General features: G+C 38.8%; 1 protein-coding gene across 1 annotated transcript; it reads right to left on the bottom strand.

The window, feature by feature from the left end:
• Nucleotides 1-13,698: 13,698 nt before the first annotated feature.
• FOXR2 (forkhead box R2) lies at nucleotides 13,699-14,634 on the bottom strand. Its single transcript, XM_003943999.4, has one exon. It carries the CDS (start codon nucleotides 14,632-14,634, stop codon nucleotides 13,699-13,701), a length of 936 nt encoding a protein of 311 aa, XP_003944048.1.
• Between the last annotated feature and the right edge of the window lie 5,264 nt (nucleotides 14,635-19,898).

Here is a 19,898-nt window from a genome sequence, read left to right as displayed (position 1 = left end):
CTGGTTTTTTGAAAAGATCAGCAAAATAGAAAAATCAGATAGATGGAATAAAAAATGATAAAGGTGATATCACTACCAATCCCATAGAAATACAAATTACCATCAGATAATACTATAAACACTTCTACACAAATAAACCAAAAAATCTAGAAGAAATGGGTAAATTAAGCAACTCAAATGCCCATCAATGTTAGACTGGATACAGAAAATGTGGCACATATATACCATGGAATACTATGAATACTATGCAGCCATAAAAAAAAGAGGAGTTCATGTTCTTTTCAGGGACATAGATGAAGCTAGAAACTATCATTCTCAGAAAACTAACACAGGAACAGAAAACCAAACACTGTATGTTCTCACTCACAAGTGATATTTGAATGAGAACATATGGGCACAGGGAGAGGATAAAAGCTTTTGGTTCTTCGGCCCATTGTAAATGCAATTAACAGGTAATTTTCCTTTGATCCTCCCGGAGAGACCACCCAGCACAAAATTAACATGAGTAAACAGAGCTGAGACAAATGGGTGTGGAACAAGTCCTTTTGATCACTAATCTCCTTCCTATACTAATGTTAATGAGGCAGCTGCCTTCAACCAGCCTTAATAAAATCTCTTGGTCTTCCAAAAGGTTTGAGAACATTTCTTTTTTCTGAGATTGTTCTAGCTTTCTGATGTGGCCATCTAGTGCTATAAATTTCCCTCTTAACACTGCTTTAGCTATGTCCCAGAAATTCCAGTATATTGTCTCTTTGTTCTCATTGATTTCAAAGAACTTCTTGATTTTTACCTTAGTTGCATTATTTACCCAGGAGACATTTGGGAGCAGGTTGTTCAATTTCCATGAAATTGTGTGGTTTTGAGAGAGTTTCATAATCCTGAGTTCTAATTTCGTTTCACTGTGGTCTGAGAGGGTGTGCATAATGATTTCAGTTCTTTTGCATTTGCTGAGGAGTGTTTTACTTCCAATTATGTGGTCAATTTTAGAATAAGTGCTATGTGATACTGAGAAGAATGTATATTCTGTAGATTTGCAGTAGAGTTCTGTAGATGTCTACTAGGTACACTTGTTTTCAAGCTGAGTTCAAGTCCTAAATGTCCTTATTAATTTTCTGTCTCATTGATCAGATACCGAAAGTGGGGTTTTAGTCTCCCAGTGTTATTGCATGGGAATATAAGTCTCTTTGTAGGTCTCTAAGAACTTGTTTTATGGATCTGGGTGCTCTTGTATTGTGTGCATATATATTCAGAATAGTTAACTTTTCTTGTTCAACTGTTCCCCTTATTATTATGTAATGCTTTTCTTTGTTTTTTTTTTTTTTTTTTTTTTTTTTTTCCGCAAGACACGGTCTCGCTTTTTCACCCAGGCTGGAGTGCAATGGTGCTATCTTGGCTCACTGCAACCTCTGCATCCCAGGTTCAAGCAATTTTTCTGCCTCAGCCTCCAGAGTAGCTGGGACTACAGGCATGCACCACTGCTCCCAGCTAATTTTCATGTTTTTAGTAGAGATGCGGTTTCAGCATGTTGGCCAGGATGATCTTGATCTCTTGACCTCGTGATCCACCTGTCTCTACCTCCCAAAGTGCTGGGATTATAGGCCTGAGCCACCATGGCTGGCTTTTTATCTTTTTTGATTTAAAGTCTGTTTTGTCAGAGACTAGGATTGCAACCTCTACTTCTTTTTGCTTTTCATGTTCTTGGTAAATATTCCTCCATCTCTTTATTTGAGCCTGCGTGTGTCTGTGCATGTAAGATGTGTCTCCTGAATACAGGATGCTAATTAGCCTTGACTCCTTATCCAATTTACCAGTCTGTGTCTTCTAATTAAGACATTTACCCCATTTATATTTAAGGTTAGTATTTTTATGTGTAAATTTGTTCCTGTCATCATTATGCTATTTGGTTATTTTACCCAAAAGTTGATGCAGTTTCTTAATAGTGTCATTGGTCTTCATATTTTGGTGTGTTTTTGCAGTGGCTGCTACTGATTTTTCTTTTCCATATTTAGTGCTACTTTCAGGAGCTCTTGCAAAGCAGACCTGGTGTTAACAAAACCCTCAGCATTTGCTTGTCTGGAAATGATTTTATTTCTCTTTCACTTATGAAGCTTAGTTTGGCTGGATATGAAATTCTGGGTTGAAAATTCTTTTCTTTAAGAATGTTGAATATCATCCCCCAATCTCTTCTGGCTTGTAGAGTTTCTGTTGATAGGCCCACTGTTAGTCTGATGGGCTTCCCTTTGTAGGTGACTTGGCCTTTCTCTCTGTCTTCCCTAACAGTTTTTCTTTTATTTCAACCTTGGAGAGTCTTATGATTATGTGTCTTGAGATTGATCTTCTTGTGGAGTAGCTTTGTATTTCCTGAATTTGCATGTTGGCCTGTCTTGCTAGATTGTGGGCGTCCTACTGGATAATATCCTGAAGTGTGTTTTCCAGTTTGCTTCCACTCTCCCTGTCTCCTTCTGGTACTCCAGTCAATCATAGGTTTGGTCTTTTTAAAGAGTCCCCTTATTGCTTGGAGGCTCTATTTCTGTCTGCATGTCTATTGTGGTCTTGAAACTCTGATAGCCACTTTATCTTGAATAAAGTGGTCTTGAAACTCTGATAACCTTTCTTCCACTGGGCCAATTCAGCTGTTGATACTTGTGTATGCTTCACAAGGTTCTCATGCTATGTTTTTCAGCTCCATCAGGTCATTTATTGAGATGTTAGTAACCGTCTGTGGAAGTTTGAACTACTTTCCGAGGACAAAATGCAACCAATCCACCTAGATTCCCTGTTCATCTACACATTTATTTCCTAGACATTACAAAAGAGGTTCTAAGTTAACACACTTGTGGATAATTAACATGGTTAACAGAATGGTTTTATGACTGATAAAAGCTTTTTGTGTGGGGGGGGGGCCTAGAATAAACCTAATTAACAGGTAATTCCCCTTTGATCCTTCTAGAGAGACCACCCAGCACAAAATTAGCATGGGTAAACAGAGTGGAGACAAATGGGTGTGGGGTAAGGCCTTTTGATGAGTCTCTAACCTCCTTCCTATGCTAATGTTAATGAGGCAGCTGCCTTCAACCTGCCTCGATAAAATTTTTTGGCCTTCCAAAAGGTTTGAGATTGCAATCTATATCTTTCCCTAAATATGTTCTGTTATATTTTGCCACCACCCCGAGTGAATAGCAACATTTCCCCCTTTCTTTTGTTAATAAAAATAGGCTTTGTTGGCTGCCGACCACTGATGCATTCAGCCATGGGTCTGTCAGGCGAGGCTGTTCTTGTTTTTATTCTGGCTTTGCATTCTAGGATTAATAATAACATAAGATAATTATGAGTACAATTAGCAACAGTGTTTTCCAGTTAAGGAGTGACTCCCAGAAATGGGGATCTAACCAGGAGAAATGATCTTGCACACCTTTTCATCATTTTTGGCCAGATTATTTACAAAGGCAGCTGTTTGTACTGCCTCAGTAACAGATGCCACTGCAACACTGGCTATAGCCAGGATGACTATGGCTGAGACTATAAAAGCGATAAGTGTAACTTTGAGTCTTTTATATTTGACCTGTAATGTTACTTGGAATTTCAGTTTACTGTATGCCTTTAATGAAGAACTTTACTGGAAGTATGTTCATTTCTTTTAGTCAAGCAGTTGCATGGCTAGAAGTTGTGAAGGGGTTGTTAGTTTAAGTCACAGGGCAGAAAAAGTAGCTTAGAAGATGAGCTTGATAGAGTCTAGCAAGTACAGGTTGCAGACAGAGTAAAATAATAATAATAAAAAACAAATCCTAAGCAGGTTTCGCTTAGCCTTTGGCATTGTCCTCTTTAGCATTCCTCAGGTGACATCTGAGGCTTGTATGGTCTGAGGAAGCTGCATCATCCTGCAGGGTTTCTTTTAGGCTGGCTTGAGTATTTTCTTCTTTCCATCCTTTGATGAGAATCCAGTCTTTCAGCTGCTCCTGATGTACTGAAAACTCTAGTGATTATGCCTGTGCTATAATAATATAATCTTGTAAAAGATTATACTATAAACTTGTAAAAGAACAGGTTAGTGCTTTAAGAAAAACTCATTGCCGGTTTATAGAAGAACTGTTTGATACTTTTTAACTTTTAACCAATATGATTACACACAGAATTTCTTTTACAATTAATGTTTTGAAACTTGCTTAGACTTTCAAAACAAAATTTATACAACTTACTTGCATAAATCCCCTGACAAACATAGATATGCCTTAACATTCTTTGTTTTATAACATTTCTTACTAATGATGCAATTTTATATATAAAACTTTCTTAATATTTCTTTTCTTACTTCTTACTTTATCTCTCTCTAATCTCTCTCTCCTACTCTTTCTTTCTTTGCCATCCTTACTTCTTTCTCTCTCTCGCTCTCTTCTTATTGACTCTATCTTTTTATTTCTCTCTCTGATCTTTCTGTTTCTGTTTTGTTCAAGCAGTGATGTTATCACTTGTAGGTCTTCTTGTCCATTGCCATAACCTAATGGACTAGGTAGGCAGTGAGCTGTGGGCTTGAGATTAGACTTCATTGAAGCTGTTTTAAGATTTCGTAGTAGATAAACTGAGTAAGTGAAGTTACTTACTATATTTATAGGCTGAGCAGAAAAAGTTTTTAATGCTAGAATTAGGGCTTCAATCTCAGTTCTTTGACTCCTAGTAAACTTAGATTGGTGATTAAATTATGTAGTCTTTACTAGACTGCAGTTTTTCCTTGCTTAATTGACCTATCAGCAAACAGTATTAAAGCATTAGGTATTCAGCAGTGTAATACTGCTTTGAATTGCTCGTTCCTTAAAGGAATCTTGATGATATTAGGATTAATTTGGCAATTGACTGCATTAATTATTAAAATGGCAAACTGGAATTGGTAACATGTCATTTAAAAGGAAATTCGAAAATACTTTTAGAAGCAGAGATTTAAATAAGATACCTTAACCACGTGCTTAAAGCCATAGTCAGAATAAATTTAAATCTTGCCATTGAGTTTTCAGGCTGGCCAAGTTTATGGACTTTAAACTGGCAAACTATTCTGAAAACAGTGACTCACTATCTGAGCAAAGACTATCTCAAATCGGTCCTTTATGCATATATTTTTACCACACTCACAAATATTCTTTTACTTTCTGAGAATGACACAATTTTTACTTTCTAATTTAACAAATATTATTTAAGTTGGCTTCAAGTTTTTCTTTAAAGGGTAATGTGTGCTTGTACATGCTTAGCTTTTAATTGCTTTTTAACTAATTCCTGGGCCTGCTTTTATAGCTGATTGAAATTTATCATTTACATTTACAAAACTAAGGATAAATAAGGCTTATGCTGGTGGTTTTGCCTTTTAAGATAAAAAATAGATTTTGCCCATCTTAAACTTCATATGGAACAAAAAGAGAGCCCACATAGCCCAGATAATTCTAAGCAAAAGGAACAAAGCTGGAGGCATCACGCTACCTGACTTTGAACTATACTATAAGGCTACAGTAATCAAAACAGCATGGTACTGGTACCAAAACGGCGATATAGACCAATGGAACAGAACAGAGGCCTCAGAGGCCATGCCAGACATCTACAACCATCTATCTGATCCTTGACAAGCCTGACAAAAACAAGCAATGGAGAAAGGATTCCCTGTTTAATAAATGGTGTTGGGAAAACTTGCTAGCCATGTGCAAAAAGCAGAACCTGGACCCCTTCCTCACACCGTACACTAAAATAAACTCCAAATGGATTAAAGACTTAAACATAAAAACTAAAACCATAAAAACCCTAGAGAAAAACCTAGGCAATACCATTTAGCGCATAGGTGTAGGCAAGGACTTCATGAGTAAAACACCAAAAGCATTGGCAACAAAAGCCAAAACAGACATATGGGACCTAATTAAACTCCAGAGCTTCTGTACAGCAAAAGAAACAATCATTAGAGTGAACTGGCAACCAACAGAATGGGGAAAAATTTTTGCAATCTACCCATCTGACAAAGGCTAATATCCAGAATCTACAAAGAGCTAAAACAGATTTACAAGAAAAAAACAAACCCATCCAAAAGTGGGCAAAGCATACGAACAGACACTTCAAAAGAAGACATTTATGAGGCCAAGAAACATATGAAAAAATACTCATCATCACTGGTCATTAGAGAAATGCAAATCAAAACCGCATTGAGATACCTTCTCATGCCAGTTAGAATGGCAATCATTAAAAAATCTGCAGACAACAGATGCTGGAGAGGATGTGAAAATATAGGAACACTTTTACACTGTTGATGGGAGTGCAAATTAGTTCAACCATTGTGGAAGACAGTGTGGTGATTCCTCAAGGACCTAGAAATAGAAATTCCACTTGACATAGCAATCCTATTACTGGGTATATATCCAAAGGATTATAAATTGTTCTATTATAAAGACACATGCACATGTATGTTCATTGTGGCACTGTTTACAATAGCAAAGACCTGGAACCAACCCAAATGCCCATCAAAGATGGACCTAACAAGGAACATGTGGCACATATACACCATGGAATACTATGCAGCCATAAAAAAACAGTGAGTTCGTATCCTTTGTAGGGACATGGATGAACCTGGAAACCGTCATTCTCAGCAAACTGACACAAGAGCAGAAAATCAAACACCGCATGTTCTCACTCATAGGTGGGTGTTGAACAATGAGAACACATGGACACAGGGAGGGGAGCATCACACACTGGGGTCTGTTGGGGAGGACTAGGGGAGGAACAGCGTGGGGTAGGGAGTTTGGGAGGGATAACATGCGGAGAAATGCCAGATATAAGTGACGGGGGGATGGAGGCAGCAAACCACATTGCCATATATGTACCTATGCAACAATCCTGTATGTTCTGCACATGTACCCCAGAACCTAAAGTGCAATAAACACACACACACACACACACACACATATATATATATGTATATATATATACACGTGTATATAAGTTTTGCAACTTAGCAGTCAATTAGAATTTTTTTTGTTTTTCCCAAGGAGCAAGGTATATGGCTGGCTTTTAACTGCTCCTTATTAATTCGTGGGCTAGCTGTAATTTCTCTCCCTTCATAGGTTACTGTTTTACTTAAATTGGATTTCAAAAGAGCTACAGTGGCTACAAAAAATCTTTTACAAATCCTTAAATCTAACTTAAATCTTAGCAGAGAATTACAATTTGGGACAGACGTTGCTTGTAAACAAAGAACACATGAATTTTTACTGTGGGACACCTGCGGAGAGCAGCAGCCAGAGTCTTGGGACAGTAGCTGCGCTGGCCCCATCCGGGTGCTCCTCCCTGCTTTACACTTGTGCTGCTGGCGCCCCTGCCCTGGCTGCAGTTGATGGCCTTCGGTGGAGCCTTTTCTTTCCCCACGCTTTTTTTCCCTTTCACTTGGCCAGGCGTCTTCGGCCTGAAATGTTTTTTCTTCTTTTTATAAACATGCACCTGATTTCCCTGCTGATTATTATTGGGCAGGCTAAGAGTTTCTTTTGTAATGCTGCTTGCTTAAAACAAACTCCTATAGCTGTAGTGTTTCCTTTGTACCTTTTCCTATTCATTAGCTGCCTCTGTGCATGATTTCTCCCCGTTTGTTCCCAGAGCTTTAAGTCCAGCGTGCTCTTTTCTGAGAACCATGGGGCGTGGGAAATAGCAGCTTGAATTACGTTTTATAATGGGCCCTGATACTGTTTCTGTTGTGCTGCTAACTGCCGTCCTATGGTAAATTCCTAGCCTGAAACAATGCCTCCTGAGCTTGCTAATCCCCAGTGGGAACCAATGACTTACTTCTTAACCTGATCGCAGTCCTCTTTACTCTCTGGTCTCAGGAGGTCTGCAGTTTCTTCTTTTCTCCTTCTCAGCAATGATCACATTGGTTCACTCTGCTTTTGAGCACCTGCTGTGATGGGTATCATGTTGCTGTTCCTCACACTGGGCTTCCTCACATGGGGCACCACTTGTGCCCTCAATCATGTTGGGGTCACCAACTGAGATGTGGGACACCATCTGTGGAAGTCTGACCTGCAGACCCTGACTCAACGACGAATGAGTGGATGCACTTTTACAACATTACAGTGTTTCAAGTGAGCTAGGGATGGCCATTGGCTGCTTTCAGAGGGCAAAATGCAACGAATCCACCCTGTTCATCCACACATTTATTTCCTAGACATTACAATAGAGGTTCTAAGTTAACACACTTCTGGATAATTGATATGGTTAAGAGAATGGCTATATGACCTATAAAAGCTTTTTGTTTCAGGCCCCAGAGTAAATGTAATTAACAGGTAATTCCCCTTTGATCCTTCCGGAGAGACCACCCAGCACAAAATTAACATGACTAAACAGAGTGGAGACAAATGGGTATGGAGGCCTTTTGATCAGTCTCTAATCTTCTTCTACACTAATATTAATGAGGCAGCTGCATTCAACCTGCCTCAGTAAAACCTTTTGGCCTTCCAAAAGGTTTGAGATTACAATCTATATCTTTCTCTAAACATTTTCTATAATATTTTGCCACCCCACCCCCCATCCCAGTGAATACCAACAATTTATGTTCCTCTCTAAACTGGTTATTCTAGTAAGCAATTCCTCTAACCTTTTGTCAAGGGTCTTAGCAACTCTTACTTTTATTTTATTTTATTTTATTGTTGCATTTTAGGTTTTGGGGTACATGTGAAGAACATGCAAGATTGTTGCATAGGTACACACATGGCAGTGTGATTTTCTGCCTTTCTCCACATCACCTATATCTGGCATTTCTCCCCATGCCATCTCTCCCCAACTCCCCACCCACCACTGTCCCTCCCCTATTTTCTCCCAACAAACCTCAGTGGGTAGTGTTTCCCTCCCTGTGTCCATGTGTTCTCATTGTTCAACACCCACCTATGAGTGAGAACATGCGGTGTTTGATTTTCTGTTCTTGTGTCAGTTTGCTGAGAATGACGGTTTCCAGGTTCATCCTTGTCCCTACAAAGGACACAAACTCATCGTTTTTGATGGCTGCATAATATTCCATGGTGTATATGTGCCACATTTTCCCTGTCCAGTCTATCATCGATGGGCATTTGGGTTGGTTCCAGGTCTTTGCTATTGTAAACTGTGCTGCAATGAACATTCGTGTGCATGTGTCCTTACCGTAGAATGATTTATAATCCTTTGGATATATACCCAGTAATGGGATTGCCGGGTCAAATGGAATTTCCATTTCTAGGTCCTTGCGGAATCGCCACACTGTCTTCCCAATGGTCAAGCTAATCTACACTCCCACTAACAGTGTAAAAGTGTTCCAATTTCTGTACATCCTCTCCAGCATCTGTTGTCTCCAGATTTTTTAATGATTGCCATTCTAACTGGTATGAGATGGTATCTCAGTGTAGTTTGGATTTGCATTTCTCTAATGACTAGTGATGATGAGCATTTTTTCATGTTTGTTGGCCTCCTGTATGTCTTCTTTTGTAAAGTGTCTGTTCATATCCTTTGCCCACTTTTGAATGGGCTTGTTTGTTTTTTTCTTGTAAATCTGTTTTAGCTCTTTGTAGATTCTGGATATCAGTCCTTTGCCAGATGGGTAGACTGCAAAAATTTTTTCCCATTCTGTTGGTTGCCGATTCACTCTAATGACTGTTTCTTTTGCTGTGCAGAAGCTGTGGAGTTTGATTAGGTCCCATTTGTCTATTTTGGCTTTTGTTGCCAATGCTTTTGGTGTTTTGGTCATGAAGTCCTTGCCTATGCCTATGTCCTCAATGGTTTTTCCTAGATTTTCTTCTAGGGGTTTTATGGTGTTAGGTCTTATGTTTAAGACTTTAATCCATCTAGAGTTAATTTTGGTGTAAGGTGTCAGGAAGGCATCCAGTTTCTGCTTTCTGCACATAGCTAGCCAGTTTTCCCAACACCATTTATTAAACAGAGAATCCTTTCCCCATTGCTTGTTTTTGTCAGATTTGTCAAAGATCGGATGGTTGTAGATATGTGATGTTGCCTCTGAGGCCTCTGTTCTGTTCCATTGGTCTATATCTCTGTTTTGGTACCATTATCATGCTGTTTTGATTACTGTAGCCTTGTAGTATAGTTTGAAGTCCGGTAGTGTGATGCCTCCTGCTTTGTTCCTTTTGCTTAGAATTGACTTGGCTATGCAGGATCTCATTTGGTTCCATATGAAGTTTAAGGTGGTTTTTTCCAGTTCTGTATAGAAGGTCATTGGTAGCTTGATGGGGTAGCGTTGAATCTGTAAATTACTTTGGGCAGTATGGCCATTTTCACGATATTGATTCTTCCTAACCATGAACATGGAATGTTTCTCCATCTGTTTGTGTCCTCTCTTATTTCGTTGAGCAGTGGCTTGTAGTTCTCCTTGAAGAGTTCCTTTACGTTCCTTGTTAGTTGTATTCCTAGGTATTTTATTCTCTTTGTAGCAATTGTGAATGGCAGTTCATTCTTGATTTGGCTTTCTTTAAGTCTCTTATTGGTGTGTAAGAATGCTTGTGATTTTTGCCCATTGATTTTGTATCCTGAGACTTTGCTGCAGTTGCTTATCAGTTTCAGGAGATTTTGGGCTGAGAAGATGGGGTCTTCTAGATATACAATCATGTCATCTGCCAATAGAGACAGTTTGACTTCCTCCTTTCCTATTTGAATACCCTTTATTTCTTTTTCTTGCCTGATTGCTCTGGCTAGAACTTCCAGTACCATATTGAATAGGAGTTGTGAGAGAGGGCGTCCTTGTCTAGTGCCAGATTTCAAAGGGAATGCTTCCAGTTTTTGCCCATTCAGTATGACATTGGCTGTTGAACTAACCTGAAATCTTACATTTTAACACATGCTAAGGCCAAAAACAACCACTGAAGTGAGAAAAGACCCTTCTCAACCATGGGAAGCATCTTCCAGGAGTGTGATTGGGAATAAATATGGCTTTCCTTTGTATATTATTTTTAGAATTTTATAAATGAATCCTATACACCTAAGGAGCATGCTTTGATAAAGTACTAACTTTTTGGTAAACCTTTAATAAGATGACATTGGTAAGATGCTCTATCTTGCTCTGTAATCTCATTTCAAAAACACAGTGTTTTTGCAAAGTATGGTCCCAAAAGGAGGCCAATTCATGAACTTCACATCAAAAGACAGTTCTTTATGCAACCATGTTAGAAATGGGACTTCTTTTCACATTCTTATAAATATGAAGCTCACCTGTTGCCTACAATTTTTTTAATTTTGTATTTTCCAAATGTCCATATTGTACACTTTTTGGGGATATGCTCAGTAATACTATGTGTGATTTTCTTGGAGGTTGATAACTTTGCTTGCAGCATATTTTCTTTAAAAAAATGGGTAGTTACATGCATATTTCAAAATATTTTTCCATAAAAAGAAGTTATATAGGTTTTGTATGCTATTCTTTGATGTTAACACATTTTATGTAATTGTATTGCATAGCTGTATTAAATTATGTAGTATCAAATATTAGATGTGACTTAATAGTGTTGATCTATTTAAACATATTTTTAGTCATTTTTCCAAAAAATACTGCCAGATGCAGATGATCAGTGTCATTTCTTTGCATATTCAGTTACAGAAAGTGGTTCTCAGTTATAGAATGTACTGTACTTTTTAACACCTGATGTGTACATCACATGTAACAAGAAGAGCAACAATAAAATATCTATCCTTAAGAAAGAATATGGCAGAACAAGATCTATAAACACAGTCTTATTTTCTTTTGTTATCCAGAATACTTATGATTCTTAATCCTTCCAGAAATTGGAAGCTGAATAAATCAACTCCAGTTTCCTTTATTTTGCACTCAATGGCAGTAATTTGTAATTTAAGAAAAAAAAGTTTCTCCGAAGGAATATCTTGATCACCTGAGATGACTGAAGAAACACCATGCCCTGCCACTGCTTTTTTCGTGCAATCAGAGAGCAGAAATAAGGATCAGAAAATACTGAATAGAGTTCAAAGCTCAAAGGTGCCAGGTTGCAGCAGAAAAATCCAGGTCTAGTTCTAAAAATGAAATTTTGTCTTATTTGAAAAATTTAGAGTAGGCCTATTAGAAGTGTAGTTTGTGATTAAAAAAAAGTCTTGTTAATTTCATATCCATCTTTTTTACTAGTGAGTGTTAATCTGAGAGAAAAATGAGAAGCAAATCACGACCACTTATAGGCAGACTATTTTATTAGTTCCAAGGTATTCTGTTAATTTGGTCTTTGCCTTATGATACAGAAGCAGAATTTACAATTTGGATATGTCGTTTTGTGATTCATCTTAAATATACAATTTTGTATGGACTATAATAGATCACTACAAAATATAAACTTTTGAAAGAGTTATAATTATATTGAATTAATTGCTTTTGTCTCTTACAGGCATTTTTGTACCCCCATTATGAAGGTTTTGCAACTAAACTTATACCTAAAAATCTATTTTCTCCTGGATATTTGTTAATAATATTGAAGGCAAAAAGTTATGCTTAAATCTGATAATCAAAAGTTTATTTGCATAAAAAAAATGTTAAAGGTAATTTTGAAAATAGAAAAATAAATACTGAAGTGTTTGTTGTCACTGTTGGTTTCTTTTTTTGTTTTTTGGCAAAACACTACTGATGTCGCTTGGCTCCCAAAAGCCCACAAGTTCAAGTCCAAACATTTAATACTTTTCTCTCAGTCACTCGTGGTCCTCATGTAGTTAAGCCACACTGAACTTCATCCTATTCCCCGACTCCATTCACTTTGTTCACACTGTTGCCTCTGTAATGCCTCTTCTTCAATTTACCTGCCCAACAAATTTCTATTTATTCTTCAAAACTAGCTCAAAAGGTATTCTTTTCAATGCCTTTCACGTCTTTCCCAGGAAGACTGTCTCTCCACTTCCATGTCAACTTCTCACATCTGTTTCATCATGTCTACATTATAAATATGCCTCCCACTACTATCTGTCAGCTTTTTATCCTCAACATCTAAGATGGACCTTGAGACATTAGCATATCCTTAATAAAAGATTGAGTACTAAAAAGAATGGAAAACAAAGCTTTATCATCAAAAGGCTTGAGATTAATACAGGAATACTTCAAAGGACTTTCAACATCCAAACTAAAAGTAGCTGTTTAGAATTATTTGTCAATATTGGAATTGGATGACAAAGAAACAAGGCTTAGACGTCCAGGACCAGAAATAGAAAAATGAGGTCCTGAAGGATAAAATGGGTTACTTAAAAAGGAGGTGTAACTGTTGAATGGTAGAGGGGGAAACTTGAATCTCCAACACAAGCCAGATTCTCTTCACATGGCACTCAAGGTTCTCATGGCTTGGCTCCAGGCTTCGTTTTAGCTTTATATTCCACTGTTCACTTTTCATGTGTCAAAATACTCTCTATAAACAGAATTCCGTTCTTTCACAAAACACACCCGTCTCTCCTTAGCTTCCATGCCATTGTTTCTAGGATTTCCTTCCTCTGCTGAAAATGCAGAACAGCAGCCACTCTTCTTATGTGACTTTCCATGACTCTCCACCTGGATTTAAGCTCTGCCTCCCCTGTACCCACATCTAACTTTACTTAACATCATTATTGTAACAGCAGCTAAAGATAGGCTTGGCACAAATCAGGCAGTGTGAGTTTAGAGATTAATGAATGTCAGTCAGTAAATAAGTAGGCACAGTAAGAAAGGTAGTGTTCCAAAAAGGGAGCAGGGGTAGTTCAAAGATCAAAGAGAGAGGTAAACAACTCTGGCTGACTCATGCACTCTTGGATGCTCTCCCTTTGAACAGCGGCTAAGGCACGAGTTTCCTCCCAAAAGCGGCGGTGCCCTTCCTTAGTGAGCCTCCAACGGCAACAGCAAGGTCTTGCATTATCTTCATCCTGAAGGTTGTCTGGTACCTTCTCAAAGCTGCTCAGGAAGCAGAGGTTATAATGAATGGTGCCCTTCCAGCCATCTGGAGCTGTCCAGAAAAAGGGGAAATGGTGTCGGGTGAAACTGTAGATCTCCTGCACACTGAGGCCGCAGTGGGGGCTCTTTCTTAATGCTAGGGCAATAAGGTGGCTACAATTGAGAGGGATCCGTTGCCAGGACTTCTCTTGGCTGTTGATTTGCCATAGGTTCTGGCTCTGGAAGAACTCCCTTTCAGGGGACTGGAAGGAGTCGTCCTCTTGTTTCTCAGCCTCCTCTTCTGTGAGCACAAAGTCATTATGGGAATAGATACCTTGCTTCTGTATAGGAGACTGCTCACTGGAGGAAGACGACAGGGACTCTACCACTGTGACCTCTGAGCAGTTAGACTCTTCATCTGTTAGTGAGGGCTGAGAGAAAGGAGAAATGCTTGTCAGATCCTTTTTTCCACTGGACTTTGGGGCCTTCTGGCCATCAAGGGGGCACAGGATGTTGGGGTTCACCCATATCCACAGATTGGGTTCACAGTGAGGACCATCTTTATCAGGACTGGGTCTCCTCTTCTGAGGCATCTCTGGGGGCTTCATTACTCGGATTCTGTATTTGCTAAGGGCCTGCTCAGGTAAGGAGCACTGGTCTGTGGTACAAGACAAAAATAACTCATTCTCCATGTCCCAGTCCAGCAGCCCTGGTATCTGACCTTGGAGATTGTACCAAAATTCACGATCTTTTAGTTTTAACTCCATCTTTAGTGGAGAGATAGGTAGAAGGAAACTTCTGAAAGAACAGAGATCTAGCAGGCACTTAAGGCTGTTTGTTTAGGCACCATTTTTTACGTAGTATATCTCTTCTAGGTAGCTTATCAGTAGGCCTCCTAGAAGTACTGAAGAAAGAGGCACCAATGCCTCACTGACTAGTGGTCAGATTTGGAGAAACCTCAGCCTTCTGGAATAAGGCTCACTACAAGGAAGTAATGAAAAAGAGCTTTTCAGCAGAAAAAAAAATTAGGTGGAATTTTTAAGCTGTGATTGGAAGCAGAAAGTCAACTTGAGAGAACTCATAAACTTTCAGTTAGGTGCAAACTACGGTGACTTGCATAACAGGTGATTATTTGGCATATATTTCAACTCTTGATGAGTTCATTTAATGAAGAGACAAACATATGTATACATCACATTATATTTCTGAGTCTTCCTTAATGGTTTTAAAAATAATTTCATTCTTCAAATGCCTTTGGGTTTCTGTTAAGTGCTTTCACATAGATGATCTCAACTGATTTTCATGGCAGCCCTGCAAGATAAAATAGCACTATTAACCTTATGTCACAGATATGGCAACTGAGATCACCATACACAAGTAAGTAGGGGAGCTAGATCCACAGCCCAGATCTTCTTTTTCACTATACCCATTGCCTCTTGATCATACTTAACATACAATATACAACAGGCAGCAATATGTGCAACCTGAGTTTTATAGTAAGATGGTAACTATAAACCAGAACAGGGCCTCTAATATTCTCATACTGATGCTAGACTCTAACCTTGCTGCTATTTTCAATCATTTTCTGGAAAACAGTTGGCTTTCCTCTCTCCAGGTCACTTTCCCAGGAAATAAATTCTGAACTATATACTCTGAACAGTAGGACCAAAATTTAGCCATGATACATAAGGTCCTGAAAGTCCCAGAGCTAGTATTTCTAGTAAGTTCATGACCAGGACATTTGTAAGAAAAACAAACTGGCAATGTTTCCTTTAATCAAGTTTGCACGAAATCCATGTGTAAAGTATGTGATTCCATTAAAACCACTATATAGGACTATGTTGCAAACATATCCAGTAAATGTCAAAGGGAGCTATTGGAGAGGCACTTTAATCTTCATATGGTTTCACACTCTCTGGTTCTCTTCTACTCTAAATAATCTTTCATACAGGTGGCCTGAGTGATCTTTGTACAGTATAAATATAAAATGTAACACAACAATTATATCAACTGTTAATTCTTATTTAATGCTGTAAACTCTCTAACTCATAAATCCTCAAAATAATCCTATGAAATAGGTTCTCTTATTATTCTTCCGTTACAGAGTAAAAAGCATAAGACACAAAAAAGCCTAAGTCATAGAGCTAGTAAAGGCCAGAGCTGACTTTCAAACATAGGCAACCTGACTGTAAAACCTGTGCTTTAACCCACCATGCTAATCTTCTCTATTATGGTATTACAACATAAAATCTTAGAACTTAATGCAACATAAAAGGCCTTTCAAATCTCATCTCTGCTTACCTCTCCAGGCTAAGTTAACACCCCAGCTTTCTTGCTTCATACTTTATGTCCCAGAAATACTGAAATGCTGGGATCTTCCCCACACACCCTTTTTTGGTTCATGTCCCTTTGCTCAAAAAAATTTGCTTAAAATGGCCTACTACCAATTGCCTCGACTTAACTAACCTCTACTCATATTTTTAAGACTACAGAAAGCCTTCCTTAATGAAAATGCTGCTTCCATTTTCCCATAGGGAATTAATGGATCTCTTCCCTAGTGGGTACTGACCTTGGAAAAGCAGGAGATTAACCTGAAATATTTAGCTTATTATGCCAATAACAGAGAGCCCGACAGCATTTTAGTGCTCAGCAGTCTTTCATTCCTTAAGTGGGGGCTCTAGTGTTACAGAATTTCTCTTCCATCTTCACCTGGGAACATTCTCCAACCCTTAGACATTGGCTAGAAAAGCCAGGTTATCACTATGTATTGTTTCTTTGGGCTTCATTTAGAAACATTCAGTATTTATGTATTGAGCATCCACCATGTTCCTAGAAGTATCTAAAAGGTCTGGCAGATGAGTAAGACACAACCCAAGAGGTTAGCACAGACTAGTGAGGAAAGACAGAGAAGCAAGGAGAAAGTTAAAATAGAGTGTGATGAGTATTTGACACTATAACAGAAGAGTATAGAGAGGAACAACTTAACCCAGATAATAGGAATCAGAAGGGATCTCACAGAAGATATTACTTAAACTTAAAAGACATGTTACCCTGGCCGGGCGCGGTGGCTCAAGCCTGTAATCCCAGCACTTTGGGAGGCCGAGGCGGGTGGATCACGAGGTCGAGAGATTGAGACCATCCTGGTCAACATGGTGAAACCCCGTCTCTACTAAAAATACAAAAAATTAGCTGGGCATGGTGGCATGTGCCTGTAATCCCAGCTACTCAGGAGGCTGAGGCAGGAGAATTGCCTGACCCCAGGAGGCGGAGGTTGCGGTGAGCCGAGATCGCGCCATTGCACTCCAGCCTGGGTAACAAGAGCGGAACTCCGTCTCAAAAAAAAAAAAAAAAAAAAAGACATGTTACCCAGAAGCAGAGATATGCAGAATAGGCTAGCACATACAAACCAGGTACACATGCAACACAGTGTATATACTATACAAAGCAAAACTCATAAAACTATTTGAGTTTTAGAGTAAGATGATAACCATCAAAAGATGGCCTCTGTTAGTCTCAAACATGTTAGAATCCAACCTTGCTTGTCTCTTAAGTGTGCTCCAAAAAAGGAGATGGGAACATTTTGCATGTACTCTGTAAAAATACTCAAACTCATATTTGTGGGTAGCCTGTTTCCCAGGTACCAAACTATCCCAAGTGTTTATATAAGCAAAAATGTCAGTGATTGATGAGACCACATGTTATAAGCAAAGAATTGTAAAACAACATAATAAGTTAAATTAGAAAAAGTGGTGGGAACTCATAATGACCTTAGAAATACCTTTTCAGCGTGGGCATGTGTATGTTTGCTCTTTCTCTGTCTTACACACACACACACACACACACACACACACACACACACACACACAATGATATGGTTTGGCTTTGCCCCCCTCCCCCCCATATTTCATGTTGAATTGTAATCCCCAATGTTGGAGGGAGGACATGGTGGGAAGTGATTATATCATGGGGATGAATTTCTCCCTTGCTGTTCTCATATTGAGTTCTCACAAAATCTGGGTTTTTGAAAGTGTGTAGCACGCCCCCTTTTGCTCTCTCTCTCTCTCCTGCTGGCATGTGAATATGTGCTGGCTTCCCCTTCCAGTTATGCCATAATTGTATGTTTCCTGAGGCCTCCCCAGCCATGCCTCTTTTACAGCCTGTGGAACTGTGAGTCAACAGAACCTCTTTTCTTTATAAATTACCCAATCTCAGGTAGTTCTTTATAGCAGTGTGAAAATGGACTAATACATCCAACAACAGGAGCAGCAGTAGAAGTAGAGCACTACTATTGCCTGCTTTCAATTTTCAGAAGCATTTCTGTGCCCAGATTTTGATTCCCACTCAAAGGACTGATAAGGAGGGCAGCTGATACACATTTTGGGGCAGAAAAAAGTTAGTGATATTAATAAAGTCTTTTGTTACAATCAAAAATGCTTCCAATAATGTCAGGAGCAGTGTTAAAAGGATGAAAAGTCACCTTAAAGGGGCTTTCACTATCAAAGTGTAACTTTTTGACCACATGCATTATAATTAAAACTATTTTAGTTTGTAATATGCTATAAGTACATGATGATACTCTTAAAAATAAAAAAGGTAAGGGAGGGAAGCACTACACACTGGGGTCTGTTGGGGGGAAATAGGGGAGGGACAGTGGGGGTGGAGAGTTGGGGAGAGATAGCATGGGGAGAAATGCCAGATATAGGTGAAGGGGAGGAAGGCAGCACATCACACTGCCACATGTGTACCTATGCAGCAGTCTTGCATGTTCTTCACATGTACCCCAAAACCTAAAATGCAATAAAATAAATTTAAAAATAAATAAATAAAAATAAAAAAGGTAGTTGTGAGCTGGGTGCAGTGGCTCATGCCTGTAATTCCAGTACTTTGAGAAGCCAAAGAAGGAGGATTGTTTGAGACCAGCCTGGGTAACACAGTGAGACTCTGTCTCCAGAATTTTTAAAAAATCAGCTGTACATGATGGCATGCACCTGTAGTCCTAGCTACTCAGAAGGCTGAGGTGAGAGGATTGCTTCAGCTCAAGAATTCAACACTGCAGTGAGCTGTGATGGCATCACTGCACTCCAGACTGGTCAGTGGAATAAGATTCTTTCTCTTAAAAAGAAAAAAAAGGTAGTTATAATGAAAAAAGAATGCCATAGGATATTTAAGATTTGTTGCTTTTATGTATGAAACAGCAAATGTCCATGGTTACTTTTTTCATTTTAAGTATACGTCTTTTGTAAAGCATAGGTATGTGCTTGTTTCTGTCAATGGGCAAACAGGAAAGAATACAGGAAAAACAATGAGTAAGCTATATGTGGTTCCAGGAAAACAGGTGCAATACCAATGGCAGCTGTGTATAGTTGTATAGGTTGCATACAGCCCAAGGGGGCCTGTGATGGTGAATACAAAATGTCAACTTGATTGGATTGAAGGATACAAAGTATTGGTTCTGGGTGTATCTGTGAGGGTGTTGACAAAGGAGATTAACATTTGAGTCAGTGGGCTGGGAAAGGCAGATCCACCCTTAATCTGGGTAGGCACCAGGTAATCAGCTGCCAGTGCAGCTAGAATATAAAGCAGGCAGAAAAACATATAAAAAGACTAGACTGACCCAGCCTTCCAGGCAGAAAAACATAAAAAGACTAGACTGGCCCAGCCTTCCAGCTTACATCTTGCTCCAGTGCTGGATGCTTCCTGCCCTTGGACATTGGACTCCAGGTTCTTCAGTTTTGGGACTCGGACTGGCTTTTTTTGCTCCTCAGCTTGCAGATGGCCTATTGTCAGACCTTGTGATAGTGTGATTTAATACTTAGTAAATTCCCATTTATATATGTGTACACACACACACACACACACACACACATAAATAAACGGATAGAACCAATAGGATATATGTATACGTGTGGACAGAATCAATAGGAGATATATATATACACACACACATATATATGTATGTGTGTGTACAATTGGCATACAAAATTTAAATTCATATACACACACAAATATATCACCTAATACTAATATTTAA

This window comes from Saimiri boliviensis, chromosome X (assembly GCF_048565385.1).
Source record: "Saimiri boliviensis isolate mSaiBol1 chromosome X, mSaiBol1.pri, whole genome shotgun sequence".
NCBI classification, from domain to species: Eukaryota; Metazoa; Chordata; class Mammalia; order Primates; family Cebidae; genus Saimiri; species Saimiri boliviensis.
This window is presented reverse-complemented; position numbering and strand designations above follow the sequence as displayed.

Bases quoted from the DNA above. Each gene is read 5' to 3' on its own strand.
- FOXR2 (XM_003943999.4), bottom strand. From the start codon at position 14,634: ATGGAGTTAAAACTAAAAGATCGTGAATTTTGGTACAATCTCCAAGGT.